At 39.6% G+C, this 25,791-nt stretch overlaps 1 protein-coding gene and 1 long non-coding RNA gene across 6 annotated transcripts in view; one reads left to right on the top strand and one right to left on the bottom strand.

Annotated features, from left to right (window-relative positions):
* Nucleotides 1–22,599, top strand: part of ptpdc1a (protein tyrosine phosphatase domain containing 1a) — a 35,546-nt gene extending 12,947 nt beyond the window's left edge. For 2 of the 5 annotated variants that reach the window (XM_027143860.2, XM_047809924.1), the window contains 3 exons: nucleotides 335–520; nucleotides 20,439–20,549; nucleotides 20,661–22,599. In XM_027143860.2, coding sequence (XP_026999661.1) covers nucleotides 335–520; nucleotides 20,439–20,549; nucleotides 20,661–20,768 — 405 coding nt within the window. In that variant the 3' untranslated portion in view covers nucleotides 20,769–22,599. Of the gene's footprint in view, nucleotides 1–334; nucleotides 537–628; nucleotides 694–18,671; nucleotides 18,914–20,438; nucleotides 20,550–20,660 lie in introns of those variants that run through there. The other 3 variants (XR_007139918.1, XM_047809925.1, XM_047809926.1) reach the window with 3 other exon arrangements.
* Nucleotides 22,600–22,740: 141 nt separating this feature from the next.
* On the bottom strand, nucleotides 22,741–25,521 carry LOC125140708. The gene is made up of 2 exons (XR_007139919.1): nucleotides 25,378–25,521; nucleotides 22,741–24,505 (listed from the first exon to the last, which is right to left on the bottom strand). It is a non-coding gene; the product is annotated as an uncharacterized LOC125140708 (long non-coding RNA).
* Between the last annotated feature and the right edge of the window lie 270 nt (nucleotides 25,522–25,791).

The following is a 25,791-nucleotide window of genomic DNA, read 5'->3' as shown; positions in this document are numbered from 1 at the left end:
AAAATAGTAAAGAAAGTTTTATGATTATTTGGCCCTCTTTTGGTTAAAATCTGTCTGTCAACATCTGCCATGGACATTCAAACTGCAGACCAGGCATCAGTTATTTTAGCATTGTAACATCTGTATAAAGTAAGCTTATACACTCAGCTGGTTTCTTATAAAGCCAGACATTTCTGCAGTTTGATATTAGAAATCAGTTCATGCTTCTTGTTAGTAATGTTGGCAACAACGGTACCAGATAATTGTCAATTGGTAATCTGGTTATGAAATCTAGTAATCACTGTCATCATAATGAGTACTCAGACCTATAGTGTGTTTTCTATTTAAATTTCAGACAGAGTTAAACTGCAGAGAAGGTGCTTGGGAGAGGTTGTGCATAGAGCGTGATCCACTGCTGCTCTCTGCTCTCATGTGGTCATGGTTGGAGCAGCTGAAGGAGCCGATCATCACCAAAAAGGATGTGGAAGCATTACATCATAACAGCCACGATCCTTTGCAAGCCCTAAGCATCATGGACAAGGTAAAAGAAGAACATGGTACAAACTTACTTTACTTTATTTCACAGGATTGAATAAACCCTAGCCATATGTTTCCTAGGTTAAAATAATTAATAATTTCTTTTTTTCAGAAACTGCTTTATCCTGGTCATTTTGGTTAATCCATGGCCTAATGATTTAATGTTACTTCTGCAGAGTAGGTTTCATATCCACTTTTATTCAGACATATTTTATATACACTTATTTTGTGTTTCATTAATCATTGAAATCAATCATTAATCAGTTTTTCAGCATTATACTTTAATCAGTGTTACAGTTGCAATGCCAACCGGCCGTGTTAATCGATGACATGCTGGGAGGACTGTTTTTTTATATGTTTCATGACTAACCACTCAAAGCACTTGATGAAGTCTGAATACTGCAGGTCTGTAGAGATTCAGGCAGGACACAGGCAAATTCTATGGTGCAGGGATTATGGTGGATGTCTTGAAGTACAAGGGTATGACTACATGGCTCACAATGGCATTAGGATGGTCTTTCCTACTAAAATGTTCTGTGATTCAAACTGGGCATGGAAATTATTTGCTCTGTCTGGGAGTGAGGAGGCAACATCAGAGACAACTGTTGTAGTGATGCCTTGCCACATATTCTGTGTGTCTTTGGTGTTTAGATAGTGACCATAGACACTTTCTAGAAAGTTGTGCTTTGCCTCTTTGGTAGTTTGAGACATATTGGCTCTTGCTGTGCAGAGGGCCGATGTGTCATTAGACCTGAAGGTATTGTCTTGAGGTGAAGGCATTGTCTTGTGTGTATCAGCCTCTCTTCACATGTCATAGACTTTGTGTGCAAAACAGTCCAGAAACACAGAGATGGTTCTCAACTGTTTCAAAACCAGTCAGGCACATTTCTGAAATGGTCTGTATGCTGGGATTATCATAACAGAGATCACCAACATTATGGTAGAATTTTGGCAACACAGATTTCATGTTTCATGTGACAAAATGTGGAGGGATGGCATCAGGTAGCAGGTCTGTGGAACAATTCCACGGATTATGGAGCAGTAGCTTGGTGACATTGTGTTTGCTTCTGTTAGGCTTTGATACTGTGGTGGCATACACTCCAGTCCCTTAACTATGGGCTTTCGATTGCTGTATAACCACCATGGACTTGGAGATATTGGTTTGAGAAGTTGAGTTACCAGCTGATGAACTCGTCTTTTAGCAACATTATAGAATGGTAATGTTGCTCAGACCAAAGAAGTCCAAAGATATATGCCTATTTAAAATTTTTTGCATGCAGTTGTGGTTAACTGGATGAGAGCGGTATGTATATGTATATGTATATGTATATGTATATGTATATGTATGTATTGTGTCCTTAATAACCTGAGGAATAAATCACAGCTGTTAAAATTTATCTGAGGAGGGGTGCTGGGTGTGTGTTGCTGGGCTGATGGTGTTGGTGGGCTGATAGTCATACTGGAAAACAGGGGTTAGTGGGCTGATAGTCATACTGTTTAAATACGGGGGTTGGACAAAATGTGAACACCCACTGTTATAGGGATTACTATTATTTTGTGTAGGCTACTGTGAAAAAATAAATATTGCATATAAATGTTTTTTTTTAATTTTTGTTGCTCTATATTTTCTAGGTTGCATGCCAGTATAAAACAGGTTGTGCTCAGCAGTGGTTAGTTTAAGACATTGTTTGATATGAGTTCCAAAGAAGACAGATTGTGGCAGCCCATTTATCAGGAGTATCAGTAACCTTTACAGTCCAACTCTTTTGCACAATATTAGTATTACTATTAGTATCCATTAGTATGTCTCATCCACACGACATACACGACATCAGTGACTAGCTACATTGCCAAGTGCTTTGATGACGTGACTGTCTTCAAGACCATCACCACACCTTCCAACCAAAAGCCATAGATGACTGCTAAAGTGCATGCACTGCTGAAGTCTAGAGACCTAGCAGCCCTAAGAACAGCCAGGGCCAAACTGTCCCGATCCATCAGAGAACCACTCTCCACTGAATATTGATGAATCCTCTGTAGAGATCGTCAAGAGCACAAAATTCCTTGGTGTTCATCTGGCGGAGAACCTCCAGACTTCAAGTCAAGAAGCTTTTTATAGCTGTTGCAGTACACAGTGAAATGAGACAATGTTTCTCCAGGACCATGGTACATAAAACAAAGACATTGCTAAGAACTTAAGTAAGTCATTCCTAGCAATAAAAAGCGCATCTGTGCAACCTGGTGCAAACAGTGCAAGACAAAATACAAAAAGACAGTGCAAGACAAAAGACAGTGCAAACAAAAAATATGAAAAAGTACAAAAAAGACAATACACAAAAGACAATACACAGTGCCAACCAGTGTACATACTGTATGTTGTCTACTGCAAGTGAAGAAATACTGGATTGAACACTTAACATAATGACAGTTGTTATATAAGGTATTGTAATGTATTGTGCAAAACAGCAATTGACTGAAATGTGCAAGACAGCATGTGCAAAGAGAAAAACATTGTGCAAATCCATCATCTAAAAAGTTTGATATGGGTGGTGCTGTGTAAATTGATGTATATTGGAAGAGCATGTACAGTATTTGGTGTAGGTCAATGCCATCCATACAGTTGATTGTAAGTGCTCGTGTTGTGCTCGGTACAGTTCAGTTCAGTTGAGGAGTTTGATGGCTTGTGGAAAGAAACTGTGCTTGGTTGTGATGACCCGAATTCTTAGGTACCTTTTTCCAGGCGGCAGGAGAAGAGAAGAGTCTGTTTAAAGTGGTGTGTGGGGTCATCCACAATGCTGTTGGCTTTGCAGATGCAGCGTGTGGTCTGCAATGCACTGTCTGGTTTGTGAATTGCACCATCTCAGATTGAAAGAACAAGCAGCAGATAATGAAGACAGAGTCTCTCTTATCTCTATCACAGACATTTACACCACACACTGCATCCACATGGAAACAGCATTGTGGATGACCCAACACACCCCTCACACACACTCTTCTTCCTCCTGCCTGCTTGAAAAAGGTACCTAAGTATTCAGGCCCTCACGACCAGACTGTGTAACAGTTTCTTTCCATCAGACTCCTCATTAACTGAACTGAACTGTACCGAAGACAATACACACACACATGCATACTACTCTAGTCCCATAGTACTCTATAGACTGTACTAGTACCATATACACACTATTCCAATATACATCTATGTCTGCACCCATATCAAACTGTACATGCTGTTTTGCACACTGTTCTTGCTATTTTCACATGCTGTCTTGCATACAGTACTTCAGTCAATTGCTGTTTTGCACAATACCTTACAATACCTCATATAACTGCTGCGTTTACATTAATTGTTCAATCCAGTATTTTTGCAGATGTTGCAGAATATACAGTATGTACTCTGGTTGGCGTTGCTTTTGTGTGTTGTCTGTAGCGGCACAATAATCTTAAAACCGCCAAGGAGCTGAGTGGGAAGCAATAAAATTGTGACACGTTAATCGTCCTTGCAGTTTGCTGTTTATTCTCCATCCATTTGAAGATTGTTTCAATATAGCATGTATAACAGTAATTTGCTCAAGGTCAACAATACTGCTTCTCAATTAATATATTATTATTATACAGTGATTATACGGTCAACCAAAAAATATGTGCTCTTGCACTCACCCCCATGCTTCCAAAGCTAGACACAAGTGTTTTAACCTTACATAATTACTGACGCCCCTATTCTCCCACAGTCACATGACATACACTTAACATGGATCCTACATTCCCAGCACCTAATTATTATGACTCAAAAATAATTACATTCATTAAATACATATAGGAGACCTGCAAAAATTCAAGATCTTAAATACATCAAAAATGATTTACATCCATTTTCAATGTTTGTGCATTTGCAAAACAATTTTTTAGCAGTGAGTCCTTGTAAAGTCTTAACACTTGAGTGTCCAAAGGAGAGTGTATTTTATCAATACACTGCCATATATGTGAGGTTAATGTTTGTGTAAAAGAGTCGCAAAAATGAAAACCAAGACAAATTATTTGAATAGACCAGTGACAAAAATCTGCCACTGGTCTATTCAAATAATTTGTCTTGGTTTTCAGTTGCACCTGGCAAACGAAGTCTATATTATCTGGAAAAGTTTGAATCACTTTTCCAGTTATCCATGAATTCTGTGGTGCTGAATCATCGACCAAAAGCACAATATCACTTGAAATGAAGTGGAGCTGACCAATTTTGCTGCTCTTGCAACTGATTTAAGTATTCCTTTGTCCATCGTTTCCAGAACAGGTCCGATATATATTGCACCTGCCTCCATCTTCGACGAGCATATATATCCTCTTGTTGAAAGATTCCTAGTAGCAGTGATGGTATGGCCTTTAACAGCAGCAAGTGATTGGGTGTTAGTGCTTCCAGATCATTAGGGCCAGTAGATTCCTTAGTAATGTGAAGTCTATTTATTATTCCTTCAGCTTCACATAAAATTGTTTGGAGACCTTCTTCAAGAGTTTGTGTTCATAGAGTTGCATTAAGAACTTTTCTCACAGACCTAATCAGACTTTCCCATGTGCCTCCAAAATGTGAACCACTTGGGGGATTAAAGGTCCACTCGATTCCTTTCTGCAGAAGTGTGTTATTGATCTGAGATTGGTTCCAGCCTTCAATAGCTTGTCTGAATTCACGTTCTCCACCATGAAAGTTTGTACCATTATCAGATTGCATTTCTAGGACTTGTCCACGTCTTGCAATAAATCTTCGTAGTGCGTTAATAATGGAGTAAGTATCCAGTGATGATAACACTTCAATATGAATGACACAAATGGTTAGACATGTGAAGATAACACCGTACCTTTTCACAATACTTCTACTTTTAATTTCAAAGGGTCCGAAACAGTCAACTCCGACATGCATAAATGGAGGTTTGTCTGGAGAGACTCTGTTCATAGGTAGGTTTGCCATCTATTGATGCGCTGGTGCTGCCTGCAAACGTTTGCAGATCACACACTTAGATATGATATTCCTTTTGGCTCCACTAGCACCAGGAATCCAATACTTCTGATGTAACCTTGAGAGCTTGTCATTTCGGCCACCATGACCCACTTCTTGATGTATATGTTTAAGAATAATGCTGGAGATGTGAAAATCCTTTGCAAGTATAGCAAGATGTTTTGATTCTTCAGGCATGAATGCCCTACTCAACCATCAACCTACTCTTAAAACACCATCTTCAAGTACTGGATTGAGCTTATAAATTTGACGGTTCCGTTTTACATGTTCTCCCTTTTCCAGGCTTGAGAATTCATCAAAGTACCTTTACCTTTGCAGTGTTTACATACCGCCATTGTAATGGTTGAGGCACCTTAAGGAATTCTGAAACTCTGTTAGCAACAAAGATTTGGTACCTACAGACTTCATTTTTAATGTATTTCAGTACAGAAGTACTGTCTGTCCAAAAGGCAGAGTCTTGAAGATGCATGAACAGTTCTGTTATCAGCAATGAATCCATTTTACTTGCCAATGTTGCTGCTGTAAGTTCCATAGGAGGGATAGATACTGGCTTCAGAGGAGCTACTCTAGATCAGGGGTGTCAAACTCAAATTCACAGTGGGCCAAAATATAAAACTGAGATAAAGTCATGGGCCAAACTGAATATTTATTTAAAAATTAACTGCAACTGATATGTAATGTTCAACCTTTTTCATATGGAAACAAACTTTAGTTTTGCTTGAGCACAGGATTTGGAACAACCAGAGCTTGATATTACAAACACATAAGACATTAAATTAGAAATAAAAGACACATCAGTGGTGTTCATTTCTTATTTAAATGTATTTCACGTATTTCATTACTTTTGTGGTAATGTCTGAAGTTTACCATGGACTCTAACATTTTTTGTGTAAAAATGGCCTTGGTTACCTTGTTTCAAGCCATTCTAGTGTGGTACAGGATAGAAAGCCTGCAGGAAGACTCAGCTCGATTTGCACCAGTTCTCATTAATATTCAATGCTGCTTGGCTTTGATTGGCTAACCGCTAGGATATGAGAGCATGACTTCATTCACCCAGCGCAATAAGTAGCCTAGGCTAGAGAAACTTTGTTTACAATCACCTGGAATTGCGGCAAAATGGCTTCTTCAGGTATATTGCCATATATGACCCTGAATCTGAAGAGGAGACGGAAGCACCAGAAGAACCACAACCAGCTCGTTTAGCCATGCATGTATCTGGCTGGTAATTTAACCATTCTAGTAAACCATCAAGCATTTTGAAATTTAATAAAATGTATTCGTGGCAATTGTCTTCTGACATTTTTACTTTTAAACCATTACACCATTGGCTAGTGGCCAAATGTGTGTAGATGACAAAAAGGGCAATGCCTGCATTTTCTTCAGAGTGCTGCTGCATAAAGTTTCATTCACATGAATGGGCCTTCCAAGGTCTGTTAAATCTATATAATTAGGCTATATAATAACTGCAGTGAATGGCAACGGATTTTGTGCTTTTAATTCACGTCTTTCATATCATTCTGGGAGAGATCCGTTCAATTATTGCAATACAATTCCATTGAAGGTGAAAGTCAGCTAAGACGTTGCCTCGCAAATACTCGCGGACAATACCCTTATTAATCCCAATTTATAATCATCCCTTACAAAAGCAGCCGAATCTATACCAATGTATTAGCCTAATAAGTTTTGGCTTGCAAAATACCTGACCGTTGACATTCAGCCATCCTTGCTGTATAGGAAACTCACTGAGCTAAACAAATTCTGTGGGCGTGGTCTTAAGTGGGAGAGCTCATGAATAGTAATGAGTTTGATCAATTCCACGTCACACTGAGCAGCTTTTCTAATTGACCTGATTTCTCCTCTTATTTCTTTTCAGTGGCTAGAGCTGACAAGGAAGGTAGCAGTTCATTTTCACATTCCGACAAAACACAAACACATATGGACCTAACACATATCAAAAAATACAAGTAAAAACTGTTTTGTGTGGAAGGGCACCTTTAAGTTCCTTTTTGAAGTGGATCTTTTTCAAAACCAACAACAAAACAACCAAAAGTAATAATTTCATTCAATGAAAATCCAACTTTTTGACTATTAACAGTTCATGCATTGGAGTAGAAAAAGTGCATAAGGATAACATATATTCAAACTCCGTTTTCTACACTCTGATTTACTCTGCACATTGATCACATTGATTCTTGCCTTTTATCTGGGCACACGATGTCGCAAACTTTGACCAAACACTTTTTGACAAACTCTCCCTCATTAAAGGGCCGAGCAGATTTTGCAATTTCTGCTGCCACAATAAAGCTAGCCTTTACAGCAGCTTCACTTTTTGCTTTTGTTTTCATGAACATAGTCTGCCGGGAGACCAGACTTCCGCATTCTGGAGACAACTCCTCCGCATTCTGGAGCTTCTGCTTTACATCCAGGTCCTTATACTTCTCATAATGTTTCGTTTCATAGTGTCTTCTTATGTTATATTCTTTCGTTACAGACACGTTAGCTCCACACACAAGACAAACAGGTCTGTCCTTTATATTCATGAACAGATAATCTGCCTCCCACCTGTCTTGAAAGCTCCTATTGTACATCTTTCGTTTGGCCATTTTTGTGGAGGGTGGAATTAACTTGCCCGATGTGACTGTAGCATGGTTGTTAACGACTGTCAACAGAGAATGAGGGGCGCTTGCTGTTCGTGACTACGCGTCAATACAGTGGCAAAGCATTCTGGGATTTGTAGTATTAGCGGAGCATGCGGCTAGCCAGCTGTAATGCACATTTGATATGATCTCACGGCCAAATATAAGTACACCAATTATAATTTGGCCCGCGTGCCTGAGGTTGACACCCCTGCTCTAGATTTTCCCATAACAAAGGCAACGTGCACTTCAAAGTTCAAAATGTTTATTGTCATATGCACAGACAAAGCATTTTTCCCTGCACAATGAAATTCTTACTTTGCTGTCCACACCAAATATCATACAGTAAAGGGAAAAAAAATTGAATAAAATAGAATAAAAAATAAGAGCAAAAAAAAGAGCAATAAAAGCAATAAACTTGAGGTACAGTTCTTAATAGAGGCAATAAGAAGTGAGGTAGTGCAGTGCCGAATAAGGCAATAAAGTGAGGTAGTGCAGTTCTTGGTGAGGTAGTGCAGTTCTGAGAAAATGAATGTGCAAAAATGTAGTTCAATGTAAACAGTTATGTCCATGTAAACAGTTAAGCAGTTATGTCCATGGTTGCAAACTCCTGTCAGCTGTTTAGGAGTATGATGGCAGAGGGGAAGAAAGAGTTCTTCAGTCTTGAGGTCCTGCATTTCACACTTCTGTACCTCCGTACTGATTGTAGAAATATGAACAGTCTGTGCTGGGGGTGGGAGGGGTCTTTGAGGATGGAAGCAGCTCTCCTGTGGACTCTGTGGTGGTAGATGCTCTGCAGAGAGGGCAGTGGAGTCCTGATGATCTTCTGCGCAGTCTTCACCACTCTCTGCAGGCATTTGCGGTCCATGACAGTAGTGCTGCCGTACCACACAGTGATGCAGTTGGTCAGGACACTCTCAATGACGCAGCTGTAGAAGTTGCTGAGGATCTTAGGTGACATGCCAAACTTCCTCAGCCTCCTCAGAAAATACAGCCGCTGTTGGGCCTTCTTGACCAGCTGTATGACGTGAGGTGTCCAAGTGAGGTCCTCAATGATGTGGACACCCAGGTATTTAAAATTGCTCACCCTCTTCACTTCAAGCTCCCGGATGAACAGTGGCTGATGCGTTCTCATCTCCTTTCTCATGTCCACTATCATTTCCTTCGTCTTGTCCGTGTTGAGGGTGAGGTTGTTGTCTCCGCACCATGACACCAGACTGACCACCTCCCTCCTGTAGGCTGCCTCGTCACCGCCAGTGATGCGTCCTATCACTGCAGTGTCGTCCGCAAACTTCAGGATGATGTTGTCCTTGTGGGAAGCGACACAGTCATAGGTGAACAGGGTGTAGAGGATGTGAGCTGACAGTTGGATGTGAGGATGTGAGCCCAGTTTCTTCCTGCACAAGTCTTGCAAGATATTTTTTGCATATAATATCACAGGAGACAGAATTCCTAAGGGATCATAGACAGAACTCATGGTAGCGAGGATCCCTCTTTTGGTCAAAACTTGAAGGCATCAGATTGAACTCCTAGTACTCTCTCCACTGGAAGTAAATCGTGGTCCAAATCCAAATCCTTTACATTTTTGCTCTGAACTCTTCTGGAATATTTGCCAGAATGTCTCTGTTGTTACTTATTCATTTTGTCAGTGTAAAACCTTCCTTTGCATGTAGCAACAAGGTTTGAATTTACTGACAATAGTCATCCACATAAAAACTATGCAAGATCGCATCAGTAACTTCCTCAATGAAATCTTTGTTATCTTGTGCACACCTTCCGAGAGCAATATTTGCACAGCTAGGTGACGAGGTAGATCCAAAGAGATGTACAACCATACGATACTACACCATGTTTTGAGTAAGATCACCATCAGGCCACCAAAGAAATCTCAACAGATCTGCATCATCTTTCGGCACCGTGACCTGATGAAACATAGCTTCAATATTTGCCATGATCACAACTTGTTCCTTGGTCTGGTCCCTGTAATAGTTGGGTATTCAAAGGCATCACTTGAAATGTAACACCACAATCAAATACAACCCGGAGCTTTCCTTTCCGAGCGTGGTAAACACCGTGATGGGGTATATACCATACTTTACCATCGCTATGTTCCAAGTCCTCAGCTGGCACTCTCTCAGCATAACCGTTAGAAATGAGGTCTTTCATGACAACAGAATATTCAGAATGAAATAAAGCATCCCTTTTCAGTCTTTTCATTAGATTCAGAGCATGCTGTTCAGCAATTATCCTGTTGTCTGGCATATGAACGTCTTTATTTCTCAAGGGTAAGCCAATAGAATAATGACCACCAACAAGCTTTAATGAATTGGTTGCCATTTCAATAAACTTATGATCTTATCTTGAGAATCCAACCTGTTAACTTGTGTTACATTCAGGAAAATCAACTTCAAATTGTTTCTGCCAAAGCTCTCCCAAGCTTAAAGCCAAAATCCTGTTAACTGTAACATCAGGGTATGTAAAGACTGATTGGCCATCACTATCTCCTCTTAGTGGACCATTTACTGTCCATCCCAGTTTTAAGTGCATATGGTTCATTGTCCACACTGCTGATTACTTGAATTGGTTTCATAACCTTTGGGCATTTACTCCTATCAGCAGCTCTATATCAGAGTCAATTAGGGCTGTGCAATATCGACAAAATAATCATATTGCGATTTTCTGAATGAATATTGCGATTGCAATTTTATTTGCGATTTTGACAATTGTTTTTGCTGTTTCAAACATGCTTTTTCTAAATGTATTCAGTGCACAAGAAGTGCATAACAAAACATTTCACAATGAAATAACACTGTACAGTAGTACTAACTGCTTGATAAACAAAACTATAATAAATTGTCTTAAAAACAGACAACATAAAATAAATTAAGATTAACTAACCTCAACTCCAGTCATAACAATAAATAAAAACTGAACAGAAAATCAAAACCAAAAAAACAGATTGCTCTTAAAAGGTTAAAGGTTTGAAGGTTAAAGGTTTTTTGTAAGGTTTTTTGTAAGAAAAAACAGCATGTCCACCATTTCTGGTTTTAAGCATGAATGGTGACATGTCACCACATTCTCCCCAGTACTAAACACTCTCTCTGAAGGTGAGCTGGTGGCAGGAATACAAAGATACTTTTGTGCAACCCTGCTCATTCTTGCTCCAAAACCCTGATTTTATAGTCTTTATCTGATGGAGTCTCCACCATTTCAGAGTATCCTCCTCACTGTCAATGGATGGAGAAAGCAGGTAGCTGTTTAACTCAGAGGCTATGGCTTCTTCAAGTCGCAGAGCTGCTGGCATGGCTGATGTCGTTTTGAAGAAGCTTCCTAAGGACTTCCGTGCTTTTTTCCTGGTGGAGGTAGATTGATGTCGGGATTCTCTCTGCATGTGTTACTCACAGATTCAGATGTATCTTTTGACATACAGAAAGAACAGAAAGAAAAGATTAAAAAGCCATATAAAAGAGTGTTTAGGAGATGACAGTTTCATCCAGATTACATAAATTAACTCGCCTTGTGTGAACTCATTTCCATGTCAGACATGACCCTGGCCTTAATGTTTGGAAGTTTATCCTCATCAGTGTAGCTGGTTTTGAATCTGGGATCCAAAAATGTTGTAGTTCAGATTTTTGATTTTATAGTCTTTGTCAAGTCAGTATCTTCATCCTCAACTGCAAGAATCTTGGTGTTCAGCAGGTGAAGAACCGGTTTCACATACGACACACTGATGTAGTTTTCACTGGAAAGGGCATCCGTGAACTCCTGAAGTGGACCCAATGCCTTACTTACAGATTCTAGAACATCTGTGTCTTGCCATTGGGGCACTAGGTGTCTTGTATTACGGTCAGCTGAAAGGACCTGAGACAATGCCCTCTGTTGCTCCAAAACCCTGTCTATCATTTGCTGCATTGAGCCCCATCTTGTTGGGCATGATGTTATGAGGGCATGTTGGGGAAGCTGGAGTTCTTCCTGGGCTTCGGCTAACATCTTTTTTTTCCAACTTGTGTACAAGTTGAAAATACTATTACAAAACATTATAATACGTTTTCATATTAAACATCTTTGCGCAATTTGTTTCTTAATAAAAAAGTATGCCCTACAAAGTGTCCTAATGTAAAGTATACATTACTTAATGTAAAGTAATATAAATGTATAATAAAATCTAACTTACGAATTGCCAAATGCAGTCTGTGTCCGAATCACTGCAATCGTGTCAAAAGTTCAAAGTGACAGCCTTCACTACAGTATATTAGTTCCATTGTCTGTGGTGATAGACACTTGTTGCTCTTCACAAAGTCCCCATGAAGCTAAAGCTTCTTTTAACCCTTCAGATATATTTTCTCCAGTGTGATCGTCTGGGAAGAATGCTGTTTGCAAACATCAAAACATCAAACAGTTGTCATTAATATAGTTTACCGTTAAACTCATGTACGGCTCCATCGTTCTGCTGGACCACATATCTGTGGTCGTGCCGTAGTATTTCACCTACTTGAGCTCGTATTCAACGCCCACCTTACATTTCTCATACATTTCAGGAATAGCAAATCGTGTGAAATGAGCGCGAGATGGCAGCTGGTATCTTTTGTCGAGTGTTTGTATTAGTCTTCGGAAGCCGTCTTTACTGACGATGTGCGCAGGCATCATATCTTTGCATATATGATAGGTGACCGTGTCGGTAATTTCTTTGTGCCGTTTTGATCCTCACTCATATGGCATGGCGCTTGCAAATGCTTGAACAATGGATACTTATTCAATCTGTTCGGGCTGGCTTTGATATGTGCTTTTGTTTGTTTCGATGGACTTTGTCGACATGCATTGATCATGCAGTTTTTTATGACACTGTTTTAAGTGTTGGAACAGATTTGTAGTATTGCTCCATTTCGTTGGAATAATCATTTCACAAGTCTTGCAAATTACCTTGCTCTGTGACACATCCTCTCTCCTGAATCCAAAATACTCCCAAACGACTGACGTTGAATTTCTCTTTGGCACCAAATAATTTTTATTTTGACCTGCATCCATATTTTATGTTCCTTCCTCCCGCTCGCCTATTCGGTTCTTCCACTCAGCTTCATCGTGTGCTGCGTGAGCTCTGATTGGTTAACATCTTTCTCCAACTCAGCTTGGCTGTAATTTGCGCTGTGCGCTGCGTGAGCGATTAATTGCACAGCCCTAGAGTCAATTTCAGGCAGGTTCACATGTTTCAAATGTGGCCATCTCTGAATATCCTTTTGTCTTGGGATGTTTACATTATGCACAGGCATAGCTATACAATTAAATTAAAATAAATAATTTTTATTTCATTTTATTTAAACATGCAATTTTAACTCACTACAATGCTAAATCAATGAGAACCCTGAGCTTGTTTCTTTACAACGAGACGGTTCCATCTGGGGTAATAGGAGACAATGACACCCGAAGTGTGTTGCTTATGTCCAGTTAATTCCGTTGTTTTGTTTTGGTTGTCGTCACTGCAGAAAACCCCGCTTCACACAGATAGCATGTCGGAAATGGCAATAGGGATTTAAGTGCTGTGGTGACAATCTCAGGGTATTCCGCCATGACTTTAATCCAGAACACCGGCAGAGTTTCTAACTTTCTAAAGACGTCTGTTTCGTGCTCATTTTTACTAATTTGTGGGTTAAATTTGAGCAAACACAATATACACGTACACCAAGCACTGTTAAACATGAGAAAGTACCGGTGAACAGAGAGAAGAGCGATATACACCTTCTCTCCACCAAAGCTACAACGCCACTGCCGCTTGCAGCCGCTCAGCTTCGAGACGTCACCTAAAACCGCCCCGATATCATGATATTTTGCGCATGCGCGGGATTGGTGCGGCTTTAGATGACGTCTCTCAGTTAACCTCTCGTCCACGGAAAGTCGCACAAACCCGAGAAATACAGAAAATAAAATGGAAATAATTTAATGTTCCTTGGGCGGCCTGGTACCATTTGGTCCACGGACCGGTACCGTGTACACATACAGCCAAAACAAATGCCATTCTCCTTTAGAAATGCAATCTTTTCATTATGACTCCAACTTTTCCAACTTCTTTTCTGTTCATTTCAGTTCCTGATTTCTGAATCAGTCATTATTTTTACTTGACAACGTCGATAAAAGTAGCTCTTTGATTGCTTGATCTTGCATTTCACAGACCTTGGACCTCCATTTTCCCCTTAATTTGTATGGCAATTTCTTCACTACAGTCAGCATGTCAGTAGGTGTATTACTCTCACGCAAATACTGAATATCTTCCATGCAATTACAACAATTTCTTAAACACAGACTATAATCTTGCAGGGCCAGTTGTTCAAAACGTTTAATCTGGATCAAAATGATCCGGATTTGGAAATCCCTATTCAGGATCAGGTAATCCGTCTTACTTTTATGCCGGTTTTTCAAAGCAACATTGGATTGGATTACCCTGATCCACATACACCGTTTTCAAGATTACCGAATCCGGATTACCTGTGCTCTAAAGGGGACAACATATCACCAAGTGGGGTATGTAAAGAACAGGTAGAAGAGCAAAGGCGGGCATCAAGGCGGGATACACCCTGGACGGAGTGCCAACCCATCACAGGGCACACACACTCATTCACTCACACACTACGGACAATTTTCCAGAGATGCCAATCAACCTACCATGCATGTCTTTGGACCGGGGGAGGAAACCGGAGTACCCGGAGGAAACCCCCGAGGCACGGGGAGAACATGCAAACTCCGCACACACAAGGCGGAGGTGGGAATCGAACCCCGACCCTGGAGGTGTGAGGCGAACATGCTAACCACTAAGCCACCTGGCCCCTCGGGTGTCTACCAAATGCTGTAAATATATAATCAATGCTATTTACTTCATCAGTTAGTGGTTTTAATGTTATGGCTGATTTGTTTTGGATATACAGTGGATGTATGCAGTGAATGAGCATAAAACATTTTCATTATGAACATTTTCGTGTTCATTTTGAACCTTCATTGAGATAAGCCATCCAACAAAATTCAAGTGAAAAACAAATGAAAATAGTTGCATAAAATTAATCAATTTGAAAGAGTCTGTTAGCTTAGCATGCATTCCTGTTTAGGCAAATCTTTGATCCACAATGAAGATAGATGGAAGCTTTGTTTTACATTTGCTCAATCACCACACAAATGGCTGAATATTAATACTTCACTTCCGTGAAGTTTATTTAAAAAATAAACACATGCAAAACCGTCAAATTAAAGTTTGAAATCATAGTCAAAAGTCCATGTTCTTGAGAGCGTGAACTGCTCGCTCCTGCCAATCTCCTTTCTCTGTACCTCGTCAAAAACTTTTAATTGTACCTGTGACCAATTTTTCCCTTTCACATATAGAAGGAGCAATTAAAAATACATGTTAAATAAAGAATAAATAAAATTATATACAGCATTTAAATTAGGTTAAAATAAATATCTGGCACCTACAATACCATTTATCCTTGCAAATTTTTTTTACAGATCTATCCAATTGTGAGGGACTCTCCGGTGTGCACCTCTTAGTACACAGGCTTTCCATAGAATTTAGATGTGCTTTCTGTTTTACACTGATATTCTGTTTCTGAAGTCATTCCCTTGCTGTAGATTGTGTGCTGAAATTTTAACTTGCCTTACAGGGGTCTTCAAGGTTTATGTTTATTTAATTTACAAATAAAAGGGCAGCTTGACAAATTGCTTTTTAATTCATAACAATGCACTAACTTTTTTGAACATTTTTTTCACATTTCTGTGCCCCATTTTTAGTTAATCTTATTGTGTTTTCAATGAACACATGTTATCTCTTCTTTGTCTGTAAATGTCTGTTAGTGGGAAGCCTGGCACTGCATTCTGCTCACCAGTGTACAGTAAGCTGGTGAATAATTTGACACTGAGTGAGTGTTGTAAATGTGCATCAGTAAGGCGTGTTCTGTGTTTGTTCAAATCAAATCACATTTTATTTGTCACATACACATACATACAGGTACGATATGCAGTGAAATGCTCTATGCAACTGTCCGGTATAAGAATAAAAAAGATATATAAAAAGTATTAAAAAAAAGCAAGAAATAAAATAATAAGTATAAACTGTATAAGAAAACTATATAAGAAAACTATATAAAAATATGAAAATATAGATGAAGACATAATGTATATACATATGCATAATATGCATATACATAAATGTGTATGGTATTTGAAGATTGTCCTTAAAGTGTCCAGGTGCAGTATGGTGTGTAAATAGTGTATAAAGTGGCACTGTGCTGTGCAAGTCCAGAGTTAAAGTGTCATTGCAAAAGAAGGGGGGTGCATAGAACAGTGGGGATGGAGAGAGAGGTCCAGTGCAAGATCCTAGGTGTCTCCTGGTTTAAACTTTGAATGGCCTGTGGGAAGAAGCTTCTCATCATCCTCTCTGTGTTTGCTTTCAGGGAGCGGAAACGTTCCCCTGAACGCAACAAAGAAAAGAGTCCATTGTTGGGATGGCTGAGATCTTTTACAATCTTCCTGGCTCTGGTCCGGCACCGTGTGCTGTAGATGTCCTGCAGGTCAGGGAGCTCAGTGTGGATGGTACGTTCAGCTGACCGCACCACCCTCTGGAGGGCTCGTCTGTCCTGCATGGTGCTGTTCCCGAACCAGGAAGTGATGCTACCTGTCAGGATGCTCTCAATGGTGCAGGTATAGAAGGTCTTTAGCACCTGAGAGGGTAGTCTGAAGTCCCTCAAGCGTCTCAGATGGTACAGACGCTGCCGGGCCTTCTTCACCAGTTTGTTAATGTGACAGGACCAAGACAGGTCCTGTGTGATATGAACACCTAGGTACTGGAAACTCTCCACTCTCTCTACTGGGGTCCCGTTGATGGTTAGAGGTTGGTATGACCGCTCCTGCTTTCTGCTGAAGTCCACTATCAACTCTTTAGTCTTGCTGACGTTCGGGAGAAGATTGTTCTTCTGGCACCATCTCTCCGGGTTTTTAGTCTCCTGTTAGGTAGGCCGTCTCGTCGTTGTTGGAGATCAGGACCACCACAACAGTTTCGTCAGAAAACTTGATGATGGTGGTGGAGTTGGAAGTGGCCACACAGTCATAAGTGTACAGTGAGTACAGCAGGGGGCTCAGAACACAACCCTGGGGGGGGTTCCAGTGCTGAGGGTGAGTGTGGATGATGTGTGTTTGCCCACCCGTACAGTTTGTGGTCTGTCTGTCAGGAAGTTGGAGATCCACTGACACAGCGGCAGCCTGAGTCCCAGGACCTCCAAATTAGAGGTGAACATGGAGGGAATTATGGTGTTCTTATGGTGAATTATGGTGTTCTTGATAAAGTTCATGTTAGAAAAGGCTATTTCACAGAGATAGGTTGAACCAAAAAAGGCAGGCAGCTTTCATAGCTGCTGTGCATACACCACTGTACTTTTCTATGTCCACAGGGCACCAAAAGTTTAATGCAAACTAATGGGCTTTGAGGTGGAGGTCATTTTGCAACGTTAGGATTTCTATCTCTACCTGTCCAGCATCCAATTTGAACAGAGCATAGTTGCTCAGCCGTGCATGTCATGTCCACTTGCATGAAAGGATTTGTAATGGCCTTTTCTGTCCTTAATGCGCTGCCGGGTGAGTAGTTAGAAACGTTCATGATGCGGACTGAAGTGTCTCCCCACATTGTGCCGCTTTGCCATTGCAACAGTCGTCCCGCAAATGAGACACACACTTTTCTTTGACTGACGTAAAAAAGAACTCTTCCTCCCAAACACAGTGAAAATTGTATGTTTTTTGTCGCTTTTCTGCCATGTTTTTGGGGGTAAATCGCAAATTGCTGCACCGCTTCCTTTTGTCAGTAGTCGGACGTGCGCGCAATATTGTCATTTGACTTCAGAAAAGAAAAGAAACTTAAGAGTTCGTTATATACATAAAACATTTTTGTTTTAATTTTTTTAATTAAATAAAATGAAATTAAATATCGCTATTTTAAAATCTACATTAATGCAAACGTTTTTTATTCAAAAACTACAGCAAGAAATTTTTTTTAGACAGAGCTATATTTTGACCAGTACTATTTTTAGAACATGCCTCGTGGGCACCTTAAGTGCTCCTTGCGGGCGACCAGGTGCCCGTGGGCACTGCGTTGGTGACTGTCTGTTGTGTGAACCTTTAGGGGAAGTTAATTCCATAACCTAGGCACCCGTACAGAGAAGAGCCTTGATACATGCCTTCCTTAGAGACCTTGAGAGAGTGGGTAAATGAAGCAATGGTAGAGGATGGGCAGGAGCATGGTGCAGTAAGGTGCTTTATAGTAGATGGGTGCTGGTCCATGTTTTGGTTTGTAGGCAAGTGTAGTATGTTTAGGGAGGGCTTGCACAAAGAGTTAACTGGATTCAGGCTTTGAGATCACCACTTCATTTGCATTTATTTATATCTGCTCACTTTTAGGGATGCATGCTTTATATACACATTCACAGCTCTGTGTGTTTGTCTCTCTCGTTTTCTTTATCTCTCTCTTGTCTCTGAACCTTGTGGAAAACCAGTGGAGAATATACACGGAGCATCTGTGGAATGTCATTTGATATGTCACTCCCTCCAGTAAGACATGAAAATGGAAATGGACATCTAACAATGTTGAATGCCTCTGTGAAGTGAGGACTGATGGCATTGTCTGATCTAGCAGCATTGAGCTTGATAGGAGGACTTGTATCCAGTGGTGGAAGGAGTGATAGAAGGAGCTTTTGGAAACGGTCACATCAAATGATAAACTGGAAAAAATCTAGTGGTATGAAATGAGATCAATATCCATTTGTAATTTTGTCCACATTGTTTCTTCTGCTCTTAATTTGCTTTTCTTGTCTTCTCTCGTCTGCACAACACATCTCTTTTTGTCTGCACAACACATCACAAGATGTCTACACAACGTACAGTATCTGACAGAGAAGGATTGTCTGGGATTAGAAGATAGAGGGCAGAAGAGGTCTGTGGTTGAGGAAAATCTTGGTGTAGTATATGTGTAACCCCTGTGGTAGGGAGGACACAGTCAGGGTCTGAAAGGATGATAAAGTGCAGGAAGCTATGGTTAAAGGGTTTATAAAGTGGAAGTTTCTGTGAGTTGAAGAAATTGCAAAGGAAACCAGATGGTTCTTAGAGATGTGGAGTGGGCAAGACTTGATATCTATAAATGGAGGGGTAAGTCTAGGGCTTTTACCATAGGATTTTGGAGGTTGAAGTCTCAGAGGAGAGTGGGGAGGAGCTTCTCAGAAAGTCTGAGGAGCTTGTTCATACCTTCACAAAAGTCTCCTAGGGGACCAGTCAGTGTATGACAATGATCAGAAGTGTGATCAGAGAAGGAACTGTGCATAGAATCAAAGGATGAGATCTCAAGGAAAAACCCAATATGACCACCGATGCTAGTTTGCTTACTGTGAGAAAAAACATAGGCAGAGGACAAAACAGAAGCTTTTCTGTTTTTTATATAGTGAAATGGCAAGTTAAATATGAGATAAAGCCTTTTTGTGTGGATTGGCAGTTCCAGAATCAGATTTGTGGAGGAAAGCTTCTGGATTTATAAGGTGTTGACAGAAGTAGGTTTGAGGCACATCAATAGTCTAGTCTGGAATAAGATCAGTTAGTTTAATAAAGCTGAGAGTGTAAAATGTTTGTATTTGTTTTTTCACGTGAATTATTTTGGTTCAAATCACATTAAATGTGGAAAAATGTCTGATTTTATCTATTAATTTAGAATTTTTTTAAATCACCAAATCATTTTTAAACAGGAGACTGGATACTGTTTTGTATGCAGGACGTGTATGCAGGATGTCCATACACATTATTAGCTGCTATTACTGGTATTTCAGAAGAAAAATATAGTCAATCCTCCATCAGCATCCACATTCAGAAACTTTCTTTTTTTTAACAGAATAGAAATAGATTTAAAGATGTCACCAATTCTGAACTCATTTTTACTTGTTGCCTTTTATTTTACACTTTTCTACATCTGCTTTTTTAACTGTGTTAAATTGTGCAGATCTTCTGGTAAACATACAGTATAAGGAAACCGACCTCTTAGAAATGATAAATATCATTAAAAGCACAGTGTAATTTGTCAGAACCAGTTACAGACTCAAATTTAGTGCCATGGTATTACTGTACATTTTATTTGATTTGGGAATAGATTTTATTTTTTTTTAAAGATATGCTTATTTATATATGTTTTATTTTGTTCTTTTAAGGCTTTGTGGAAAATTAGTTATTTTTATTTTTTTTGTTTTGAGGGTTCAGTAACACTGTTTGTGTATGTCATGTAGGGCCACAAACAAACTCTTCTGTGTATCCTGGACTGTGCTGCACATTTAATGAAACTGCCAGACGAAGTTGAAATGGCTGTTCTTCATCGTACAATCAAAGCATTCACTAGGGTGAGTTCTTGTTGCTTGACAAGCATTCATGCTTGAGAAACTGCATGGGAGTAACGGAATTCTTTATTGCGTTATTGGACTAATACTGGCTGTACTTTCTATTTCCTTTAGGTTACCTATGATTCACAGAATGGACAGCTGACCTATAAAGTCCTTTTGGAAATTCTAGTACCACTTTTAAGTGATATGAGAAAAGCAATAGATGTTACCCAGAGTTGAGTGTGTGGCTATCCATAAATCACCCTGATCATTGTGGCTAGATATACATTGCACTAATATTTTTTGAACGAATTATGTTGCGTTTGTGTCAGCAGGCTTGGTGTTCTTAAATATTGTATTTTTGTCATTCTTATTCTTTAAATTTGTGTAAGGTAATGTCTCATAATACACACATAAGATTGGGTGATTAGTCCAAGTAAAGAGTAAGATTAGTAAAAAAAAATACTGCCATATATGTGTGCCACATGTATATTGTTCTTTAAGTTGTTGTTACTCACTTTGATTGAGCATTTTGATGTTAATTATTTATTATCTAACTAACAGCATAATTTATTAAGAAATATCTACTTGTTTAGGTATTTCTTTTGCAAAGGAAATTCTCACATCACAATACTCACAATAGAGTGCTAAATGTTTTTTAAATGAACCTCCACGTTTTAACATAAAAACCAAATACATTGACTGTGCAACATATTTTCTAACATATTTGTATGATATGTATACTAAAGCAATTTTGTTAAGACAAAAATAGGAAAACTGACCATTTTAAGGTTTGCTCTGTAAGGTGTGAAAAATAACTTTTGCAAACATATGCTGTTTATTCATGTAATTCCAGTTAACACTTTAAGGCCAAAGGTATTTGCACACTTGATCATCACACCTGTGGGTTTGTTGGACATTTCAAAATCATGGCCCCTTCAGTTGCAACTATATCATCCTTCACTGTGCTGGGAAGTCTTTTAAAACATTTTTATGGACCTTAATTTGTGCACAAAAATTGGGGTCTTCCCCATATTGTTGACAAAGTTGGAAGCATACAGTTGTCTAAAATATATTTGCATGCTGTAGCATTAACTTTACCCTTTATTATAACTGATTGCCCAAGCCCAAACCTTAAAAACAGCCCCAGATAATTATCCTTTCTCTACCAAAATACTGTTGACACTTATGCATTCTTATCAGTCGTGATCACTCCAGAGAACACATGTTCAATACTCTAGATACCAGTGTGCATTTTTGCCACTCAAGTCGAGTTTTGGCATTGCATATAGTAAGCTTATGTTTGCGGATGTTTACTGTTAATGCCCATGGCTTTGTGAACCTACATTAACATCCAAACGTGGCAAATCCAACGTGTAGTTGCAGCTACATGTAATTTCTATAAACGGAGGTTGTAATCGAGAAAGTACATAACATTATTTTATCATTAACACAGAAAAAGTGGTTCTTAAGTCTAAACCAGCAATGTTTTGGTGCTACTTAAGAAACTTTTCCTAGTTCAGAGCTGGTGCTTTGGCTGTCGAAAAAGAAAGAACTGGTTCTAAATTAGGCTCTGGCTCCAAACCAGCTCTCAAACTGCCTTCGGTGGAAAAGGGGCATATGTCCTTGAATTTATACACCTAAAGTCTACAATTGAGAGGGGTGTCCACATACTTTTGGCCATATAGTGTACATGTTTCAGCATTGCCTTCACAACACAAATGAAATCTAACATGGTTTTTTAAAATGTTTGTATGTAACAGAACTGCCCCTCCTATGTCCAGGCTTTTGCAGAATGTTCTCTGCCTCATTTTAATGGCATTACCTTCTACTAAGCTGCTGTTTTTTTAAATAGTCAACACTGTTGGCAATAAGCACTGTAGCTAACTAGACATTAAACATCAACCTCATTATTTTCCTGACTGTATGTAAACATTTACATGAATATTAACCTGAACTAATGGGAAATTACAAAAAGCATCTGATTTCAGATGTCTGACAGACTATTGAAGATTTTAAGGCACTTACTGTTCCTATCTACATGCCAAATACAATAAACTTAAAAAACAGAGCTGGTCGTGTTGATTTTCACAGTATATAATATTCCAGATTACGATATTAATGGACTGTTTGGTATGGTTGCAGCAACTTGAGTGATTGTCATTTTTGAAAACCAGGGTGTAGTCATGGATAAAAAGACCTAAATGCAGGATAGCTAAATAAAACAGATTTATTAAACAAACAAAAAAACCCGAAACTCAAAAATCACAACACAACACAATCCAAGAAATCAATACAGTAACAACAAAAGACAAGGATTTGCAGCCCTGCACGAATAAATACAGTAGACAATTAGACACATAAGGGACAGGGGTGCTAAGGTGGGAAGGAATAGACAAAGGCGGGGCAGATAAGTGAATCCTGATACATAGATCCTGAGAGTACCCCCTTCGAGGCGTGGCTCCCAAAGCGCCAATCCTGTATCCGTCATAATATCAGAGGGAACCATGATCCAGGAGGGGGGAGCAACGCAGGTAGGGGGAGCAAGGCACGTGGTGAGGCAGGTGGGTCAAGCGAGGCATATGGCAAGGCAGCTGGGGGGATCAAGGCACCTGACGGCATAGTCAGAGGGGCCGAGCAACGTCCACAGCCGAGCAGAATGGCTGAGTGATGTCCACATAGGACAAACACACGGTCCTGCAATAACCCCCCTGCGGACAAGAAGTGAGGCGGCGTCCTCCACCGGAACAGGTATGGGGCGATGTCGCAAAAAAAAAAAAAAAAGAGCAAAAATAAGGCTGGTGACTTCCTCTGCAGGCAAGAAGTGAGGTGGCATCCTTTGCGGGAAACAGGATGCGGAGCGGCGTCCCCCACTGGAACATATGTGGAGTGATGTCCACCGAAAAAGAAAAACAAAAGTTGGGTTTTAAAGGGCAGAAAGAATTATCCGAAAAAATAAAAATGCCCCCACAATTTGCCGGTGCTAGGCTAGAGGCTATCTCGCTGGGTCCTGGAGTGGTGGAATCCTTCTGTCAGAAAACCGGGGTGTTGCCGTGGATAAATTGACAGAAATGCAGGATAGCTAAATAAAACAACAAACAAAAAACAAAACTGAAACTCAAAAATCATGACAAAAACAAAGAAAACAATACAGAGACAAAACAAAAAACAAGGATTTAGCAACACGGCATGAATAAATAAGCTAGACAATTAGACACAGAAAGGACAGGTGTTCTAAGGCGGGAAGGAAAAGACAAGGGCGGGGCAGACATGTGAAAACAAAATGTAAACAAAAGGCACATGGCAAAAGGCTAAATGACTGAAAAAGCACACATGAGGTGGGGAGAGTAGTGGAAAACAAGTGCTTTTTATTAAATCTTAAGTGAAATGATGCTCACAGTGTTGGGTGAGAGGTCCACATTACACTTTTCTTAGCTCTAGGTGTTAGCTCTATTTTAGCAGGCAATGAGGAAAGGCTTTGTCAGTTGGGGTGCAGTCTCTTGGCTCAAGCATGAACTGGGCAGATAACAGTCGGATAATCGGAGCAACACAGTAATTCTAACACAAGCAGGCAGATCAATGCAGGCCAGGCAGAAACAAAGAGTAATGAACAGTAATCTGGTACACAAGCAGGCAGGGTTATGCAGGGCAGGCAAAAGCACAGAGTAATAAATAGTCCATAATCTGCTACATAGGCAGGCCGGGTAATACAGCGCAGGCAGAAACACAGAGTAATGGACAGTCCATAATCCGGTACACAGGCAGGCAGGGTAATTCAGGGCAGGCAAAAACACAGAATAATCAACTGTCCAATAGTCCGGAGCACAGGTAGTAAGAACAATGCAGGGCAAGCAAAAGAGAGCTCAAACCAGTGAACAGGCTTGAAGAGGTTTGAGTCTGGAGACATGGAAGCTAGGGTGAATATGTAGCGGGTCCCTGCTAGGTCCCCACTGGCAGATATATAGATAAACCTGTAACTGAAAATAGAAATATTCCTGAGAAATCAGCGACGCAGGACAACTGTTGCTCATTCTCCAGTAACACGGATTATGTTTATTTTCAACTTCATTTTAACTTTGCATCTACAATCATGAATCATTTTCTGTTATTTTTGTCTGCTTTGTATTGAAGCACAGGTTATATCCACATTTAGATAACAATTGCCTTATATTCTTCAAAAGGTCTACTTTCACCTAAATGTATCCTCACACATTTTACAAACATTAACTCAAACATTTGTATGAAACCAAAAACAAACATTCTCCCTTTAAATCCCATTTTTGGTCTAACATCAATCACATTTATCCTTTTTCCTTTAAACACCCTACATCTTTGTCCTTTTATCCAAAAGAGTATTTTTGTAATAACTCCATTTTGTAAGTGTTCACTTTATACAACAGAATAAATTCCATTTGCAGTTAAACTGTATTACATTTACGGTATAAGAACCCAAACTTCAATAATACACATATGTCTCATAACTTGGCGTCCAGTTCTATGATCTGAATCTGTATCACTATAACATTAACATGTGTGCGCCCATAAACAAGGCCGCAGCCATAACTGGTGTTATGTTGTACATCCAAATGAACCTTTTACACTTTTAACATTGCACTACACACATAGGTGTTTTCCACACAAACTGAAATAACCCACAAATGCTTCGAAGCCATAATTAACAAATAAAATAAACAATATGCGGACATCGGCCGCCATTTTGCGCCACTGCGTACCGTTAAATTTTAACTGTCTACACGTGTGACATACTTGTAGCTCACAAAATACACATCACTGGAGATTCAAATTAGCTGATAAACATCTTTAGTCACATAAAAGGTTTGTAACTAACCTGAAAATATCAGAAATATTCCTGAGAAATCAGCGACGCAGGACAACTGTTGCTCATTCTCCAGTAACACGGATTATGAGCACATTTTGCTCTGCACCGCTAATTGTCCCAGTGTAACACTGTTTGTGGTTACTGCCACCCTGTGTCCACTTGGTGAAGTACATCATAGTGTTTTTTTCGTTATCTCTCATTAGTATTCTATTAAATAAATAATAAATTCAAATACCATTGCAATAGAAGGAAAGGAAACAAAAATAATAATCTCAACAAAACTTATCTTGTGAGTGTCACAAATACCTAGGACTCTGGAGAGCTTCAGTCGGACTGCCACTGGATTGATACAGTAGGTGGTATAGACAGCCACTGCGAGGTGTGGATTAAGAAAGGAGATCTATGGCTATCTGCTGGTCCAGT

The sequence above is a fragment of the Tachysurus fulvidraco genome, chromosome 2 (genome assembly GCF_022655615.1).
Source record: "Tachysurus fulvidraco isolate hzauxx_2018 chromosome 2, HZAU_PFXX_2.0, whole genome shotgun sequence".
Lineage (NCBI taxonomy): Eukaryota > Metazoa > Chordata > Actinopteri > Siluriformes > Bagridae > Tachysurus > Tachysurus fulvidraco.
The sequence above is the reverse complement of the archived record's forward strand: the minus strand, read 5'-3'. Positions and strand labels throughout refer to the sequence as shown.